Source organism: Saccopteryx bilineata, chromosome 2 (genome assembly GCF_036850765.1).
Source record: "Saccopteryx bilineata isolate mSacBil1 chromosome 2, mSacBil1_pri_phased_curated, whole genome shotgun sequence".
NCBI lineage: Eukaryota > Metazoa > Chordata > Mammalia > Chiroptera > Emballonuridae > Saccopteryx > Saccopteryx bilineata.
In genome coordinates this window covers 176,358,274-176,376,219 of record NC_089491.1, presented here as the reverse complement: position 1 = coordinate 176,376,219, position 17,946 = coordinate 176,358,274, and the positions used below count along the sequence as shown (strand labels likewise).

Here is a 17,946-nt window from a genome sequence, read left to right as displayed (position 1 = left end):
CCACAACAAAAAACTGATGATTGATGCTTCTCATCTCTCTGCGTTCGTCTGTCTGTCCCTATCTATCCTTCTCTCTCTCCCTCTGTCTCTGTAAAAACAAAAACAAAAACACACAAGGCTGGTATGCTCCAAAAGGAAAATGTATTTAATATGCCTGGGTGCAAGTGTGCCGAGACAGACCAAAGCTGTGTCTGCGATGGGGAGGGTTGGAGTAAGGTTTTTATAGTTTAGTCAGGGGTCTTGGGAAAAGCGGCTGACATTCACTGCCTCTATAGGTACAAAGTAATATTTTTTCCTATGTGGGTTAGAGAGGCGCCACAGTTTCTCCAAATTGTTTCTCTCCCGGCTCCACTCTCTAAAGGAGTCCTGAGCTAGTTCAAAAGGTCCCTGGCGGGGCAGCTGAGGCTTCAAGCAAGCCAGTCCCCCCTCTTCCCACGGGTTTGCACTGCCCACGGAATGGGGGGTGGTGATCTATCACAAGACAGTGCCTCTGGGCCTCTGGCTAGGCTTTTACAAACAATTATTGTGATTTAAACTCCCCTGTCAGGTTCCTTTCCAATGTAAGCTTTTCCTGACATTTCTGCAAAGATAAACTTTTTGCTACATTTCAAAGTGAAGGCCAGTGAGCCATTAAGCCAGAGAATAGCAAACCAATTAACAACCTCACAGTGGGGGGTGAGAATGTACTGCTTTGAGCCTGGGTGAGAAGTTGGGTGAGGGGAATTTGAGTTTTAAAGGGGGCTTCTGAGTATAAAGGCACCCTGAACCCCAACCCAACATGTACCATAGTGTTGTCTCAGAAAAACAAGGTATAGGCTATTCCTGGTCCAGGGAGCTACTCTGTACTTGAGTTCTTTAAAAATTTAAAAATTATATGAAGTATTTGTTTTATTTCTACAGTGGGGAGAGGGGAAGACCCATGAATCCAGCTGTGAAATGCCTGCCCCAAACTTTGTGTAGGGCGGAAGAGGGAGCAGGGCTGTGGTGAGCATTAGTGGGCACGGAATGAAACCTCATTACGTCTAGGCCTCGCTTCTGCAGGGGAGTCTGGTCCCTTCTATTTTTATGTTTTGGCTATTTTCTTTGCCTTGGGAATTTGTTACAGTATTTGTATTAGTTCTGTGCCCCCTGTTCTTAGTTATTTAGATGAGCTGGAAATCCATTGTCCACTCTTAGATGATGAAAAAGGAAGAAAGCAGGATATGGATTATATGTAAATTTATGTAGATTAGTGCACACTGATGGCATCATATTTTCCCCTCTGCCTTCTATAACTATAGTAGGTAAATAAGAGACATAAGTGACCATAAATGGCTAAATTAATGAAAAGTTAAAGCATAATTGCCAGGTGTGCTACAGCATAGGGTTTTATGGAGGACAAAAAAAAAGATAAGAGGTTTAAACCAGTTCTTCTCACACTTTAATCTGCAGAGGAATCGTGGGGAGCTTGTTAAAATACAGACTTCTGATCCAGTAAGTTCTGGACTGGGGCCCAAGATCCTGCATTTCTAATATACTCCCCGGTGATTGAGATGCTGCTGCTCTGTGGACCTCACTTTGAACAGCAACAACATAGAGCACTTGCCTTGTTGCCTGGCACATAGTAGGTACTTAATCAATGTTACTAATTCACACCAGGTAATCTGTGAGAGCCAAGCTGACCCTCTACCACCAAATACCTTCACCATATCTGAAAACTGTTTATTGTGTGGCATCTTTTTTATTTTTTTAAAATTTATTTAGTTTTTACAGAGACAGAGTGAGTCAGAGAGAGGGATAGACAGGGACAGACAGACAGGAACAGAGAGATGAGAAGCTTCAATCATTAGTTTTTCGTTGCGCATTGCAACACCTTAGTTGTTCATTGATTGCTTTCTCATATGTGCCTTGACTGCAGGTCTTCAGCAGACTGAGTAACCCCTTGCTGGAGCCAGCAACCTTGGGGTGAAGCTGGTGAGCTTTTGCTCAAACCAGATGAGCCCACACTCAAGCTGGCGACCTTGGGGTCTCGAACCTGAGTCCTCCGCATCCCAGTCCGACGCTCTATCCACTGCACCACTGCCTGGTCAGGCAGCTGTGTAACCATCTTAACAAACATAATATAGAGCATTTCCATCACTCTCAATAATTCTCTCATGCCTCTACAGAGACTAGAAATTTTAATGGGGGAGAAGAGGAAGGTGATTTGGAATCAGAGTGGAGGAAGGTCAGTAAGTTCCAGTTGCTTCAGTTTTGGCTTTTGTGTGTGTGTGTGTATTTGTGACAGAGACAGAGAGAAAGAGGGACAGATAGCGACAGACAGGAAGGGAGAGATGAGATGCATCAATTCTTCGTCGTGGCTCTTTGTGGCAGCTCCTTAGTTGTTCTTTGATTGCTTTCTCATATGTGCCTTGACAGGGGGGCTGCAGCAGAGCTAGTGAACCCTTGTTCAAGCCAGTGACCTTGGGCTCAAGCCAGCGACCATGGGGTCATGTCTGTGATCCCACACTCAAGCCAGTGACCCATGCTCCAGCTGGTGCGTCCACACTCAAGCCTGAGACCTTGGGGTTTCGAACCTGGATGCTCTACGTCCCAGTCCGAGGCTCTATTCACTGTGCCACCGCCTGGTCAGGCCAGTTGCTTCAGTTTTGTGTGGGAAACAGATCACAACCCCCACGCATCGTCCTCACCTCAGGAATGCTTTGACAGATCTTAAGATCCCAGCTGCTTTGGAGGTATACTTTACACCTTGTTAATTTAGACTCACTTGTCCCAGTTTGCCTAGAACTTTCCTAGATTTAGCACCTAAATTTCCATGTCTAGAGAACTCATTTCAAGTCCCAGGCAAATCAGGATGGTTGGTCACCCTAGCTTGTGATATTTATGCCATTGTTTCTAAGCCTGAGATTGCCATCTCATTTTAAAGTCACTTCTCTTGTGAGCACATAGTAGGCACTCAATAAATGAGTGAATGGGTGGACACACAGATAAACCCCAGTGTAGGTGGCTGCAGATTCCTGGCCTAGAGAACAGGAGACCTGGGTTCTGGTCCCAGCTTTGCCAGGTTTGCAGTGGTGTGATTCTGGGAAAGTAGTTTCTCACTCTAGGTCTGTTCATCAGTTCCCTCCACTGAAACACAGGGGGTCTAGTTATTTTATGCCTGACACTGATACTGTGCCAGCTGTATATGGGAGTATGTTCTGAGGTGACTTCCACTCAGTGTTTCTCTCTCTCTCTCCTTGCCTTTCCCCCCTTGCTATATATATAGTAAGTCAATAAATTATGAAAGGGCATGTTGATAATGGAACTGCTGATGGGCCAGGCTTATGCAGAATGCTTCTGCAAAGCAATAGCATTTGGACCTTGAACCAAGCAGCTGTGACTGCAAGTTGGAGAATCAAGTCTCTGTCTTCAGCTAAGTGTCTGTAATTACCTAATTTGCTCCTTGTGCATGCCTCGGGAGGGGAATGGTGGGCATAGCGAGCTTGCTGTTTAGGAATTTTTTTAGGTAGGTGAGGGGTACCCTGGAAAGTAGGATTTCGTAAGCTTATTATCTATTGGAGGCAGATATTTCCAGCTGTGCTAATGCCCAGTAAACATTATCTCAGGGTCTTATTGAGTATCCTAGCACAGAAGGATTTTAAAATTCGATATACCATGGACTTGGGCTGGCACTTATGGCTGACTTAGCTGCATCTGTTCCTGGTTCTGCCACATACTATCTGTGGAACAATGGGCACATTGTGTGACCTCTCGGAGCCTCAGTGTTTGCCCCTGATCTTCTTGTTTAATGGAGTGTCTGCACTGCCTACTTCACGGGCGTGTGAGTCAATGTGATGATACAGGTAGAAGTTCAGTGAAACTGGTGTCTATACGAATGTGTCATTACCATCTTTAGTTTTTAGATCTGTACGATGGGGTCTGATTTATGGTGGGGGAAGGAAGTGGAGAGGAATTTGGGGATTTGTGTCTGCTTAGTTCCTCCAGTAATGGCATCGACTCCCCCTGACTCTCAATAAGACAGGTTTGAGGGAGGTACTGATTCTTTGTTAGAAAGACACCCATGCGTACCCTCCTCCCTGACAAATTTCTGACTGTTTGGGAAAGCTTGTCCTTTGCTATAAATTGCACCCCTGCTCTCATTTCCAAATTTTGAGGACAATGGCACAAGAACTCTACTTGAGGTGCTCAGCTAAGGCCAGCCAGATACCCTTTCCTACAGGTGCTTTCTTGTGACTGTCTCCCTTCCGGGCTTCAGGCTTGTGAAGGGTTAAGCGAGCCGCACCCTCAACAGGAACAGCCCCGGACTTTGTGCTGAGCTGCCTGTCTCTGGCTTCTCCTGGCTGGACTGATACAGGGAACCCTGGCTGGAGGAGGCAGCACAGAGGAAGGTCAGAAGAGTAGACACTGGCAAGAGGAGGGCGGCCTCTTCCCTGACCTCCCTGACACCATGGACAGCTCCTGTTAACAGAGGCCCCTCTCCTCCACCTTTGGGGCTGGGCATCTTATGCCTCCTTCTTGTCCAGTCGGGATTTTATCCACCATTCTGCAAAGGACAGTGACCTTACACCCTAGTTCCAGTGTTGGGTGAGTCTAACCTTGACCTGTCAGTGCTCTTTTTACATCTTGGGATACTCATTTGAGGGCTGCTTCCTTTTCCCCTTCCCTGCCTTCAAGCAGTCATATTTCTACTTCCCTCCAATCCAGATTCAGAGAAGATGCCCTCTCCCAGCCCCCTGCTTCTGCTTCTCACCCTTCTCTGCCAAGTTACTTAACAATTTCACATTTTTTGTTGGTTTCACGTTTTTTGTTTGTTATTATGGAAAGGAAATTGTTGTTATTATGAGAAGGAAAACTGTGGACAATGGTCAGGGAGTCTAGAGGCTGGCCAGGGCCTCGGCGCAGGAGGGAGAGAGCTTTCGATGCCTGGGTGTGGCTCCCTGTTTCCCCAACTCTGCTCCTCTTTGCTCATTCCCGTCAGCTACTAAAAAGAGGGCAAAGTCCAGGCCAGGTTATAGGAATTCTTGTAAAAGCTGGAAAATAGGGATAGAAATTAGTACCTACTTCATGGGGAAATTGTAAGCATCAAATGAATGAATATATGTAAAGTATTTAGAGCCCTGCCTGGCCCATGCTAATAGCACATGCTTACTAGAGGCTGCAATTATCAGTATTGTTGCTGCTCCCTTCGTATGTCCTTCCAGGAAGTGGCAAGTATTTCTTTTCCTGGAGCTTGGGGAAAGCAGAGGGAAGGGAGAAGGCAACCTGGGCCGTTCTCGCTCCACCTTCCATTCCTGCCTCCTTCCCCTCCCCCATGCAGGTTCAGCCATGCAGGAGAGGAGGAGGATATGGCTCTTTCATTCCTTTAGGGAGTGACATTCTGTCTTATTCTGCCTCACCCTGCCGGCTCAGTCCCACAGGAACAGCAGGAGAGCTGGGCTTCCTCTTTAGGAACACCTGCTGTGTCTCACTGAGAGAAATGAGTCTCACTGTGGCAATGAGCGGGGAGGAGAGACCTTTGGAAGAAAATGGGCATGGATGAGTTGGGTGACTGAAATAGGGGCTGTGGGAGGTAGGAAGTTGAGAAGGAAAACTGTGGACAATGGTCAGGGAGTCTAGAGGCTGGCCAGGGCCTCGGCGCAGGAGGGAGAGAGCTTTCGATGCCTGGGTGTGGCTCCCTGTTTCTCCAACTCTGCTCCTCTTTGCTCATTTCCGTCAGCTACTAAAAAGAGGGCAAAGTCCAGGCCAGGTTATAGGAATTCTTGTAAAAGCTGGAAATTGAAAAATAAGGACAGAAGTGTAGGCACATCCATAGCTCCTGACAGCTACTTGTTTGTTGGAGAATCAAAGCTCACTTTGATTTTCTTTGAGGTATTCCACTTTTTTTTTTAATAATTTTATTTTTTTAATGGGGTGACATCAATAAATCAGGATACATATATTCAAAGATAACATGTCCAGGTTATCTTGTCGTTCAATTATGTTGCATACCCATCACCCAAAGTCAGATTGTCCTCTGTCACCTTCTATCTAGCTTTCTTTGTACCCCTCCCCTCCCCCATATTCCACTTATTTTGAGAGAGAGAGAGAGAAAGAGAGAGAGAGAGAGAGAGACAGGAAGGGAGAGAGATGAGAAACATCAACTCATAGTTGCGGCACCTTAGTTGTTCATTCATTGCTTTCTCATATGTGCCTTGACCGGAGGGCTCCAGCTGAGCCAGTGACCCCTTCCTCAAGGCAGAGACCATTGGGTCATGTCTATGATCATGCTCAAGCCAGTGACCTGGCACTCAAGCTGCTGAGCCCGTGCTCAAGCTGGCGACCTTTGGGGTTTCAAACCTGGGTCCTCAGTGTCCCTGGCCGATGTTCTATTCACAGCACCACTGCCTGGTCAGGCTGGGGTATTCTGATTTTTTACAAAGGAACTCCTGCCTCTGTCTTCAAACTCATCACCTTGTCCAGTCCCCATTTAAGAAATGAATCTTAGCCTGCCCTACGGTGGTGCAGTGGATAAAGTGTCTACCTGGAACGCTGAGATAGCCAGTTCAAAACCCTGGGCTTGCCTGGTCAAGGCACACATGGGAAGCAACTATGAGTTAATTCTTCCCACTTCTTCCCCCTCTTTCTCTCTCTCTCCCTCTCTCTTTCTCCTCTAAAAATCAATAAATTAAAAAAAAATTAGAAAATGAATTTCACTGTCACAATGAGCAGGGAGGAGAGACCTTTGGAAGAAAATGGGCATGGATGAGTTGGGTTACTGCAATAGGGGCTGTGGGAGGTAGGAAGTTGAGAAGGAAAACTGTGGACAATGGTCAGGGAGTCTAGAGGCTGGCCAGGGCCTCGGCGCAGGAGGGAGAGAGCTTTCGATGCCTGGCTGTGCCACAAAGCTTGACTTCTCCTGTCCTCCCAACCCTCCCTCTTACAAGCACAATTATGCATCCCCAGTTGCTGCCTTGGTGCCTTTTTACCCTTATGGTCAGAGGTAGGTGGTCCTGTCCCACACCTGTCCTGTTCTTACCAGCCCTGACCAGGGCGCAAAGGATCCTCCCCTCCTGCCAAGCTGTCTGCAGCTTCCCTCCCACGGTTCTTGTGGGCCCGTCCAGAGGACTCTTTCAGGTTGGGGACTCGCTAAGGCCAGAACTGGGGGGGGTGTCCCCCTTAGGCCCTTCTGCCTTCCTCCTCTCTGTTACTGGTTTCTAATGCTGAGCAGACATCAGCAAACTGTCCCCTTTATTCCCAGTAGCCCCCTGGACATGACTCTTCTGGAAGGTTCCATAGGGGTAGAGGACCTTGTGCTCCTGGAACCCCTGGAGCAAGAGTCTCTGCTTAAGAACCTCCAGCTGCGCTTTGAAAACAAAGAGATTTATGTGAGTGCATATGGGTGCCCCTGACTGTGGGTGTGTGGCTGGAGAATTTATATGCTCCTTCTCCCACACCCCGACCCCTCACTTTCTTCACCTTCTTTCCTGGCTCTAGACCTACATTGGGAACGTGTTGGTTTCAGTGAATCCCTACCAACAGCTGCCTATCTATGGCTCAGAGTTCATTGCCAAATACCAGAACTATACCTTCTATGAGCTGAAGCCACACATGTGAGTAGAGGAACCGAGGGAATGTGACATGTTCCTGATGAGGAGACATCCTAATTTCCTTTCTCTGTCCTCCTGAAGGAGGTTCTCCAGCTGCCCCTTCCTCCCGTGGCCCTCTGGAGGCCCCTTCCTAGGACTGTCACTTGCCTCAGAATTGGAGGATGGGTGACTGTGGAGGCTAGGGATCAAGAGAAAGATGGTGTCTTGAACTTGCCCCTCATTAGTCATTACCGACTTCCTCCCCCACCCCCAAGCTATGCATTGGCGAATGCGGCGTACCAGTCACTGAGGGTCCGGGACCAAGACCAGTGTATCCTCATTACAGGCGAGAGCGGAGCCGGGAAGACCGGTGAGGCACCTGGCTGGGGAGGCTGTGGGCTCACTGCTGGATCGGCCCCTTGTCTCTCTGCAAGCCAGGCCTAGTCCTGCCCCTCCCCTGCCCCCAAAATTCCCTCTTGGTTTTTCTGACTCTGAGGGGTCTGAGGTCTGGAAAGGGAAGTCGAGGAGGGTGGTAGGGGGATCCACGTGAGGGTTTCTCTCGCACAGAGGCTAGTAAGCTGGTGATGTCTTACGTGGCGGCCGTCTGTGGGAAAGGGGAGCAGGTGAACTCCGTGAAGGAACAACTGCTTCAATCAAACCCTGTGCTGGAGGGTGAGGATTCCAGGCTCTTCCCTCTGTACCTCCCACCTTGTCACCACCGGGGCCACTCAGCCCTAGACCCTCCACCCCATTGTTCCACAGCCACTGTTCTCATTCAGCCTGAAAATCCTGTGGTTGGCCCAACGGCCAGATTTCTTCCTCCGTTTCCTTCTGTAGAGTCCCTCTTCTCCCCTCAGCCACCTCACTGTCCCTTTCCTCATCTCTGCAGCTTTTGGCAATGCCAAGACCATCCGCAACAACAACTCCTCTCGATTTGTAAGTGAACAGCTCCCAGGTCTGGGAGGAGAGGGTGTGGGGGCTTCAGAGGGCGACATGTGCCACGGACCCTTCCTGGGTAAGGTGGTGACAAGAGAAGGAAGCAGTCTCTCTTTCTCTGGTCTCTGAAGGGAAAATACATGGATATCGAATTCGACTTCAAGGGATCCCCCCTCGGTGGCGTCATCACTAACTGTATGTGTCTTGCCATTCTGCTTACCCCTCCCCTTCCACCTGCCCCCACAGTGTCCCTTCTGCTAATCTTCTACTGTAGGTGGGAGGGACACTAGACTACCAGACTTCCCACCCATGACGAATATCAGGGATGAGGGCAGAATCAGAGGAAACTGAGATAGCTCCCAGACCCTCAGAACACTATTTTATTTTATTTTATTTAGATTTTATTTATTCATTTCCGGGGGGGGGGGCAGGAAGCATCAACTCCCATGTGCCTTGACCAGGCAAACCCAGGGTTTCGAACTGGCGACCTCAGTGTTCCAGGTCGACGCTGTATCCACTGTGCCGCCACAGGTCAGGCAGGACATTACTTTCTGATTCTCTGCCAGATCTGCTTGAGAAATCCAGAGTGGTGAAACAGCTCAAAGGAGAAAGGAACTTCCACATCTTCTATCAGCTGCTGGCTGGCGCGAGTGCACAGCTGCTGAGTACGTGCTTGCCTGGAACATCCCCAGCTGCCATTCAATCCCTGCTGCCCCCCCACCCCCGGATCCCCTCAGATTTCTCCTTGTATTCCTCACCCAAATTTCATACACCATTGCTGGGAACAAATCCTGTGACCTCTGTGTTCTCTTTCGTTTCTGCGGTTTTACCGCTAGGAATAAGCTTTCTTGCCTCTTCACTGCTTGTACTTCTCTGTCCTATCCAGTTCCCCTTTCCCCAAGCTGGCTTCAAAAATGGAACACTCATTTTCACCTACCATCCTTTCCTATCTTCAACTAAAGGGATTTTATTAATAATTCAACAGAGACTTAAGCAGGCTGTTGCAAGTGTTCAAGAATTTTCAATGAGCTTGTAACTGAAGTTGTCCTCGGTCTGTATCTCCTTCACCCAGGACCCTATTCTTAGATAGTTCTATGTAGGCTTCATTCATTCATTCATCAAACATCTCTAGAACACTTACTAGGATCAAACACTGTGCTAACCTCTGGGGGTATAGAATAAGACATGGATTCTGTCCCTGAAGAACTTTTGGTCTCCTAGGGATGGCAGATGTGTGAACAGATACATTGCAATAGTGTGACCAATGGGGCATGCTCGCTTGTCCTGGGGAAGAGCCCACTCTAGCTTGAATGCTGTACTGGCCTGAGGCTGAAGGCCCTGCCCAAGTTTGCTCCTCCTTCCCCTCTAGCTGTGAGCACTGTGGATCTGGCCCCCTGAGAACCTGTTCCTTTGGTTTCTGGTTACCCTGCGCTGGACTTGTGCCTATTTGCTTTTCCCTCTGGCAGACCGCCAGGTGCAGGAGCCCCCACAGGTCTCATCCCCACTCCTGGCTTAGTAGTCTTGGTTGTGTTCAACTTGTCTGAATCTGTGCACTAGGGTCATGTTCTGGCTGAGCATCTCACTGACTCGTTTAAGCTGAGTCCAGGCGGGGCCTCGCTAGCGTCATCATCCCAGGGCCTTTCTGACTCACTCTCTGTTCACACGGCCCTCGTCAGTAAGCCTCGGTTTTAAAATTCTGTCTTGGGAGAAGCTGCCATTAAATTCTAGTTTGAGAGATACTCACTGAGTCTTAGATCATTTGAATAACAGATAATTGATCTCCCTAAAGTTCCATGATTAACCTACTCCTTCCCATCTCAGGTAAACAACTTTGACCATTCCCTTGATCCATTTCTTAAAAAGAAAAAAGTTTCTGCATGACAGCCAGGTATACAAACTATGAAGATGAAAAACAGTCTTGACACACAAGTTGTTCATTTGTGGGAGGGAGAGGAAACTACAAAGTCTAGTCCCTGTAAAAGGGGCTGGGACAGACATTCACAACAGGGGACACATGGCTTAGCCCCACAACACCAGAGACAGCGTTCCAGAGGAGTGATGAGGGCTGGGGAACACAGCACCTGCCACTCTGTCAGCGCTTGGTGAACAAATAATGAGTGCACCAAGGGTGAGAGGGTGAGGCTGGGGGAGGGGAGATGCGTGCTCACCCTTTATTCCTTACCTTCCTCCTTCCAGGACCACTGGGCCCAGAGCAGTATGGAGGGCTTGCTTGTTTTTATTGTTTAGAAACTGTGGATGGGGAGAAGATAAAAAGAAGCGTTTGTTGCATAAAAATTGGGAGAAAACCCCGATAATGATGAACACCTAAACTCTAAATACTACTTAACATTGTAGTCTATCATAGGAATTAATCACCCCCAAACAAAAGAGGCAAGGGGAAGAAACTAAAACAAAACATGCTATTTTGAATAAATGAATGAACCAACCCAGGGCTAGGGCTGTGCGGGTCAAGGCTGGAAGGCTCGCGGAGCTGGTGTGCTCACTCTTTCCCCAACCCTGGTCCCCTAGAGGCCCTGAAGCTCGAACGGGAGACAAGTGGCTATGCCTATCTGAACCAGGACGTGTCCAGAGTGGATGGCATGGATGATGCCTCCAACTTCAAGGCTATGCAGGTGGGTGCACAGGGTAGGTAGGCTTGGGCCCTTAGGCCATCCCCTGAGCCCAGGCTTTGGTTTTGAGAAGGGAGACATTGGACTGGTACCACAATTCAGCTTCTGATTTCTGCTTTCTCCTGAAGAATGCAATGACTGTGATTGGGTTCTCTGAAGAGGAGATTCGACAGGTGCTAGAGGTGACGGCTCTGGTGCTGAAGCTGGGGAATGTGGAGCTGTCAGATGAATTCCAGGCCAATGGGACACCAGCAAGCGGCATCTGTGATGGGAGAGGTCTGCACCCCCTGCTGACGTCCCCATCCAGCCCCCTGAATCTCCTGCTGTCCTTTCACTGTCTCTAGCATAATTCACTCAGATTTAGTCCCACTCAACCCGCTCCTGAGTTTCTCCCCAAACATACCCATTGAGAACTCCCAGTGAGGCATATTGGAATTAGGTTTTAAAGTTTGATAGACATAGGTTCTGAGATCTTTCCAAGTCTCAGTTGATTTTTGCAAAATAGAGACAATTATACCTATTTCGGGAGATTCTCATATTAAAGTAGATAATGCATGCGAAGTTCCCAGACCTCCCCTTTCTCTCCCTCCTCCCAGACCTTCTTTAGGGCCATGTCCTGGATTGGCTGTAGGGGCTTCTTAGCAAGATGCAGGAGCTCCCAGCAATCCCATGCATCAAGCTTTCCTCCCTCCCCTGGGATAAAGCCCTCTTTCAAGCCATGTTGTATTTCCTCATCACTTCAGGTGTTCGGGAGATTTCGGAAATGGTGGGTTTGAATTCAGAGGAACTAGAGAGAGCTTTGTGCTCAAGGACCATGGAAACTGCCAAAGAAAAGGTGGTTACTGCACTCAATGTCATTCAGGTAAGGCGCCTGATGGAAGGGGCTGATTCTGCGTCTGTTCAGTGGCTGCCACACTAACCAGCTTGGCCCTGCCCTGCAGGCTCAGTATGCTCGGGATGCTTTGGCTAAGAACATCTATAGCCGCCTCTTCAACTGGATAGTGAAGCGAATCAATGAGAGTATCAAGGTGAGAGATTGCCCTCCTCCTTCAGCATGCTCATGCCTGCCTCACTTCTCTTGTCCTGGTCACCAGCCCCACACCTTGGGTTCTGAGAGGAACAGAGTGAGGACAATGAAGAGTAGTGTATGGTTTTTTCCGATAGTGTTGTGGAAACATCATTAGTTGTTTTGTTTGTTTGTTTTTGCTTTTTTTAGAGAAAGAGGGACAAACAGGCAGAAAGGGAGAGTGATGAGAAGCAACAATTCTTCCTTGCAGCATCTTAGTTGTTCATTGATTGCTTTCTCATATGTGCCTTGACAGGGAGGCTACAGCAGAGCGAGTGACCCCTTGCTCAATCCAGCGAGCTTAGGCTTCAAGCCAGCAACCTTGGGCTCAAATTAATGACCAATGGGTCATGTCTATGATCCCATGCTCAAGCCTGAGACCCCACGCTCAAGCTGGCGAGCCCATGCTCAAAGTGGTGACCTTGGGGTTTTGAACTTGGGTCCTCAGCATCTCAGGCTGATGCTCTATCCACTGTGCCACTGCATGGTCAGGCAACATCACTGATTTTTTTAATTCAACTCTCTGGATGGACTAATTATCAGCTGTGTGGCCTTTCAGTTTCACAAAGATTCTGAGCATCAGTTTCCTGATTTGGAAAATGGGACATTAATGCCTACCTGCTTCACAGGTTTAGTGAGGATCAGATAAAATGATGTACATGGTTACCATACAACCAACAATTTCACTCCTAGGTATAGAGCCAAGCAAATTGAAAACAGATATACGTGAATATTCATAGAAGCATTATTCTTAACAGTAAATAATTGGAAACACCCCAAATGTCCATCAACTGATGAATGGTTAAATAAAATGCAGTATATTCATAGAATGGGATAGATACTATTTGGCCATAAAAAGGAATAAAATACTGGTACATACTCAACATAGATGAACCTTGGAAACATGTTGAGTGAAAGCCTCCAGACACAAAAGGCCACATTTTGTATGACCGATATTTATACCAAATGTCCAGAATAGGCAAATTCATAGACGTGGGAAGTAGATAAGCGATTACCAGCGGCACGGGGTGGGGAGGGCGAGGGAAATGAGGAGTGACTGCTAATGGGTGTGGGGACCAGATTTCTTTGCAGGGGGGTGGGGGGATGACCAAGTGCTCTGGAATTAGGTCGTGGTGATCATTGTACACCTTCTGAATATACTTGAAAAACCCACTGAATTGTATACCTTTAGAGGGTAAATTTTGTGGTATGTAAAGTAGATCAAAATAGAGCTATTATTTAAAAATTATGTACAAGAAAATGCCATCAATTTAGATGCTATTACTGGAAGGCAGTGGGGTAAAATGGGATTTGAATCTAGGTTTGGCCAATTAGCCCTTTTGAAATTTGATTTTTTTATCTGTAAAATGGAAATTATCATACCTTATAGGCTTATGAAAGGATTAATGAAATAAGAACATAGTTTTTTTTAATATAAAATACTCAAAAAATATAAGAGATAGTTACTTTCCTGAGAGGATTTCAGTGTCTCTCCACCTCGTATCATGGGGCATCATCCTGGAATCTGCATCTTCCTTTTCCTCCCTCTTTGCTTGTACTTCAGCGTAGAGAAGAGGAAGGCCAATCAAATCCAAACAGTTTCTTTCCAGCCTGGTCCTGCTCACCGAACCTCTGTCTGTCCCTTGCTCCAATCACACCTACGGCAGAAGGGCCTGGCCCGGTGCACAGAGGGGGCCTGGCCTAGATTTACCTTTTCCTCCTCTTCAGGTGGGCACCGGGAAGAAGAAGAAGGTCATGGGTGTCCTGGATATCTATGGCTTTGAAATATTAGAGGTAAGAGAACTTTGCCCAACCTCAGTGCCCTGCTTCCCTAGGGTTAGGGGTGATGGGCTCGAAGGGGGGTGTGGCAGAGGGGCAGTAGGGCTGAGAGGAAGCTAGCGTCTTGGGCTGAGCTGGTCTCTCTCTTTAACCTGTGTGCCTTACCTTAGGACAATAGCTTTGAGCAGTTCGTGATCAACTACTGCAATGAGAAGCTGCAGCAGGTGTTCATAGAGATCACACTGAAAGAGGAGCAGGAAGAGTACGAGAGGGAGGTAAACTAGGCCTTCTCCCTATATCCCCTCTCTTAAAAGACTTCTAGGGACATACCAGGTCGCTTTTTTCTCCTCGATCACAATTTCCTCTCAGTTGTTCCCAGATGGGAACACAAAGGACAAAATGTTTCCCCTGCACAGCTGAACCCTCCAGCGTTACCAGGAAGCCCTCATTTTCTGCTCTCTATTCCCCGAGATCCCCATCCTCCCACTCCAGCCAGGCTAGGAAGAGGGGTGGCGGGTTGATAGCAGGCTGTGTTGGGGGCAGGGTCATGCCGAGTGAAGTGACAGCTGTGCATAGCCTATGGCATGCTAGGAGCCAGATTTAGAAGGGACATTTCTCCTGGCTTTGGCACCCTACCGCATCCCTTTCTGCGCTCTTCTCTAACACCTCGGACTCCTCTGTCTCCTCCAGGCCCTGGCTGCTGTTGCATTCCCCTCGTGTAGCCCCCTGATCCTAGACTTCCTCACCACAAGTGCCCCGTGGCTCAGAATCTCCACACTCCTTCCCCGGCTCAGTGAAAACCCCCGTTTTCTATGGCTGGGTGTTAGCACAGCTCTCTGATTGAGCTAACTCACTCCAAAGTGTGAACGGCTGAGTCACTCTCATCAAACCCCTCCCAGGGATGCTCCCTGTGAGCTCTCAGGACTCTGTTGTGGCAGAATTTCAGGCACTGTGGCAACAATGTATGGAGAAGCTTTAAGAAGTATTTTGTATGTTTTCCTTTAAATTTGTATATGGTCAAATACATAAATCATTTCCATGCTTCAAAATTCACAAAGCTCAAAAAGGTGTCTACAGAAAGGCCTCTTTCCCGCCCTGGCCCAGCCGCCCCATCTCCTCCCTTTAGAGGCACCTGAAGCAGGTCTCCTTCCAGAGGTCTCTGCTGTGTAGGCAAACAAGCCTGCAAATATATTTCCCCACAAAATTTATTCAAGTAGCAGTGCATACACTCTCTTCTACACCTTGCTGTCATAAGTTAACAAGAGATCTTTCTATATCAGTATATAAAGATGCTTTCTGTATCTACATAGGATTATAAGAACATCGTAATTCATTTAATCCATCAGGGAGGACATTTTTGGAATAAATTGGGAAGACAACTTAATCATACTCTGCATTCCCTAAAGACCTGTGAGGGAGGAGGGAGAGAAAGGCTTGTGTTCCCAGTCACACCGGGAATGGCCTGAACCCCTCCATCTGGCCCTTGGGTGCAATCAGGAGCTATTCTGCCTGTAGGCCTGATGCCCAGCAAATCCCTAAAGCACAGGAAGACTGTCTTTGTGTTTTCTGCTTCTGTACCATTTTTGCTTAAAAAAAACACACACACAACAAAACAGTCCCAAAGTATCCTGTAGCTCAGTGGCTCACCTGTGGTCCTGCAGCATCAGCATCCATCCCCTGTGTTAGAATGAATCTCCCAGGCCCTGTCCCAGACCTGTTGAGTTAGGAACCCGTGGGGCAGGGGAAGCAATCTGTGCTTTAACAAGCCCCTAGGTAGTTGCAATGCATACTGAACATTGAGAATCACCGCTGCAGGTCTTTGCAGATGTATGAAATTAGCTTTGTTGTTTGATGATAAACTCACTTAAGTGCCTTGAATCTACAGTTTGTTGCCAGAGCAGTGTGGCCATTTGCTCTTCCACATACTCAAGGATCCTTCTGCACCCCTCCAGTGGGGTAGCCCTCCCCCTGTCTTCCCCCAGCATCTTACACTTCCCTCTCCACCTTACAGCACCTGCAGGGCTTTCCATATCGATTCCCCTCACTGCTGCTCTGGGTCTTCCCATGTGTCTCTCTGCCCGCACCACAAATTCTCCATCAACCTGGGAGGAATGGGGACGTAAACAGAAACCACACCAAGGACCCCTCTGAACTATAGGGTTTTCTGACATTTTTTGTGTGAGATGAATGGGTTAAAGGGGGCCTGGGTCTGGTGGGGTCTTTGGAGACTTGTCTTGGACCTGCTCCCTGTAATTTTTCATGTCTTCCTTCGCCAGGGCATACCGTGGGAAAAGGTGGACTACTTTGATAATGGCATTATCTGTAACCTTATTGAGCATGTGAGTTATCCTTCTCTTATCTTTGGGACCTCCCCTGAATATCCTTCCCCTGTTTCTCTCGTCCCCTCCCCTCACCCCTCTTGGTAAGGATAGTAAAGAGGGCAAAGGGTGAGTGGGCAGAGGATCTGGACCGTGTCTAGGTTGGGCTGATCTTATTCCCCCGGCCAGAATCAGCGCGGGATCCTGGCCATGTTAGACGAGGAGTGCCTGCGGCCTGGAGTGGTTAGTGATTCCACCTTCCTAGCGAAGCTAAACCAGCTCTTCCACAAGCATGCTTACTACGAGAGCAAAGTCACCCAGAACGCCCAACGCCAGTATGACCACACCATGGGCCTCAGCTGCTTCCGCATCTGTCACTATGCGGGCAAGGTGATGTGGCAGGATGCAGGGTCAGGACTAGGGTCTGAGCACAGGCTGAAGGCAATGGGGGAGGTATTGGGGGGAGGGATGAGAACTGGGACTACTTCACAATGAGACTGGGAGGGCCAAGTGCTGGGACAAGGTCATGGGCTCTCCAGACCAATAGCTGTTCCTCTGCAGGTGACTTATAATGTGAACAGCTTCATTGACAAGAATAACGACCTCCTCTTCCGGGACTTGTCCCGGGCCATGTGGAAGGCCCAGAATCCCCTCCTCCGGTCCTTGTTCCCTGAGGGGGACCCTAAGCAGGCATCTCTCAAACGCCCCCCGACTGCTGGGGCCCAGTTTAAGAGTTCTGTGGCCATACTTATGAAGAACCTATATTCCAAGAACCCCAACTACATCAGGTGACATACTGGGCACACAGGGGAACATGCTACATATGTATGACATGTCCGTGGGGGTGGTGGTCTCTGGAATAAAGGTATCAGAGGCCCTTTCCTCATGGAAAATAGCCCGATGAGCTGCTGAGAGTGCTGCAACAGGGAGAGCATCAGATTTGGGTAGGGACCATACCATAGCGAGTGACACTGAAAAGCCAGTGTGTCCACTTCCTCTGAAAATTTTCACCTAAGAGGAGTGTATGCAGAGTTGGAATGTAGAGACCGGGACAGTTACCCTGGCAAAGATGGAGCTCTGAAGCCTGCACCTTGCCCTGCCTCCCACCAGGTGTATAAAGCCCAACGAGCACCAGCAGCCAGGTCGCTTCTCCCGGGAGCTGGTGGCAACCCAGGCTCAGTACCTGGGATTGCTGGAGAACGTGCGGGTGCGACGGGCAGGCTATGCCTTCCGCCAAGGCTATGGGTCCTTCCTGGAAAGGTACCGATTGCTGAGCCGGACCACCTGGCCTCACTGGAATGGGGAAGAGCGGTAAGATGCCCTGGGGAGCAGAGAAGGGCAGTGCAGGGAACATCTGTGGGGGAAGACTTCTTGTTCAAACCCTGAACTCGTCTCCCAGGATGAAAGGGATCAGGGGAGAGGTGGAGAGGACCCAACCCTGGGCTGGCCCTCGGCAGCTCTCCCCACTTGCTCTTGTAGGGAGGGGGTGGAGAAGATTCTGCGGGAGCTGAGCAGGTCCTCAGAGGAGGTAACCTTTGGGAAGACAAAGATCTTCATTAAAAGCCCCAAGACTGTGAGTTGGAGAGTGCACTTATATTTGGTGGGGGTAGAAGGTGGGAGAGTTGGAGAGCTCATCTGAGTAAGAAGCTGGATGGGGAAGGGAGTATCTG

General features: G+C 48.6%; 1 protein-coding gene across 5 annotated transcripts in view; it reads left to right on the top strand.

Moving 5' to 3' along the window:
* The first annotated feature begins 3,314 nt into the window (after window positions 1–3,314).
* The window catches only part of MYO1A (myosin IA), a 29,096-nt gene continuing 14,464 nt past the window's right edge, over window positions 3,315–17,946 (top strand). Inside the window, exons 1-20 of one of the 5 annotated variants that reach the window (XM_066258722.1) lie at window positions 3,315–3,400; window positions 4,337–4,566; window positions 7,220–7,346; window positions 7,456–7,571; window positions 7,823–7,917; window positions 8,115–8,219; window positions 8,437–8,483; window positions 8,615–8,678; window positions 9,050–9,148; window positions 11,013–11,116; window positions 11,242–11,389; window positions 11,857–11,975; window positions 12,055–12,141; window positions 13,908–13,973; window positions 14,129–14,233; window positions 16,235–16,297; window positions 16,466–16,666; window positions 16,838–17,064; window positions 17,387–17,587; window positions 17,756–17,849. In XM_066258722.1, the coding sequence (XP_066114819.1) occupies window positions 4,487–4,566; window positions 7,220–7,346; window positions 7,456–7,571; window positions 7,823–7,917; window positions 8,115–8,219; window positions 8,437–8,483; window positions 8,615–8,678; window positions 9,050–9,148; window positions 11,013–11,116; window positions 11,242–11,389; window positions 11,857–11,975; window positions 12,055–12,141; window positions 13,908–13,973; window positions 14,129–14,233; window positions 16,235–16,297; window positions 16,466–16,666; window positions 16,838–17,064; window positions 17,387–17,587; window positions 17,756–17,849 (2,148 nt within the window). In that variant the 5' untranslated portion in view covers window positions 3,315–3,400; window positions 4,337–4,486. Of the gene's footprint in view, window positions 3,405–4,251; window positions 4,567–7,219; window positions 7,347–7,455; window positions 7,572–7,822; window positions 7,918–8,114; window positions 8,220–8,436; window positions 8,484–8,614; window positions 8,679–9,049; window positions 9,149–11,012; window positions 11,117–11,241; window positions 11,390–11,856; window positions 11,976–12,054; window positions 12,142–13,907; window positions 13,974–14,128; window positions 14,234–16,234; window positions 16,298–16,465; window positions 16,667–16,837; window positions 17,065–17,386; window positions 17,588–17,755; window positions 17,850–17,946 lie in introns of those variants that run through there. The other 4 variants (XM_066258721.1, XM_066258723.1, XM_066258719.1 and 1 more) reach the window with 4 other exon arrangements.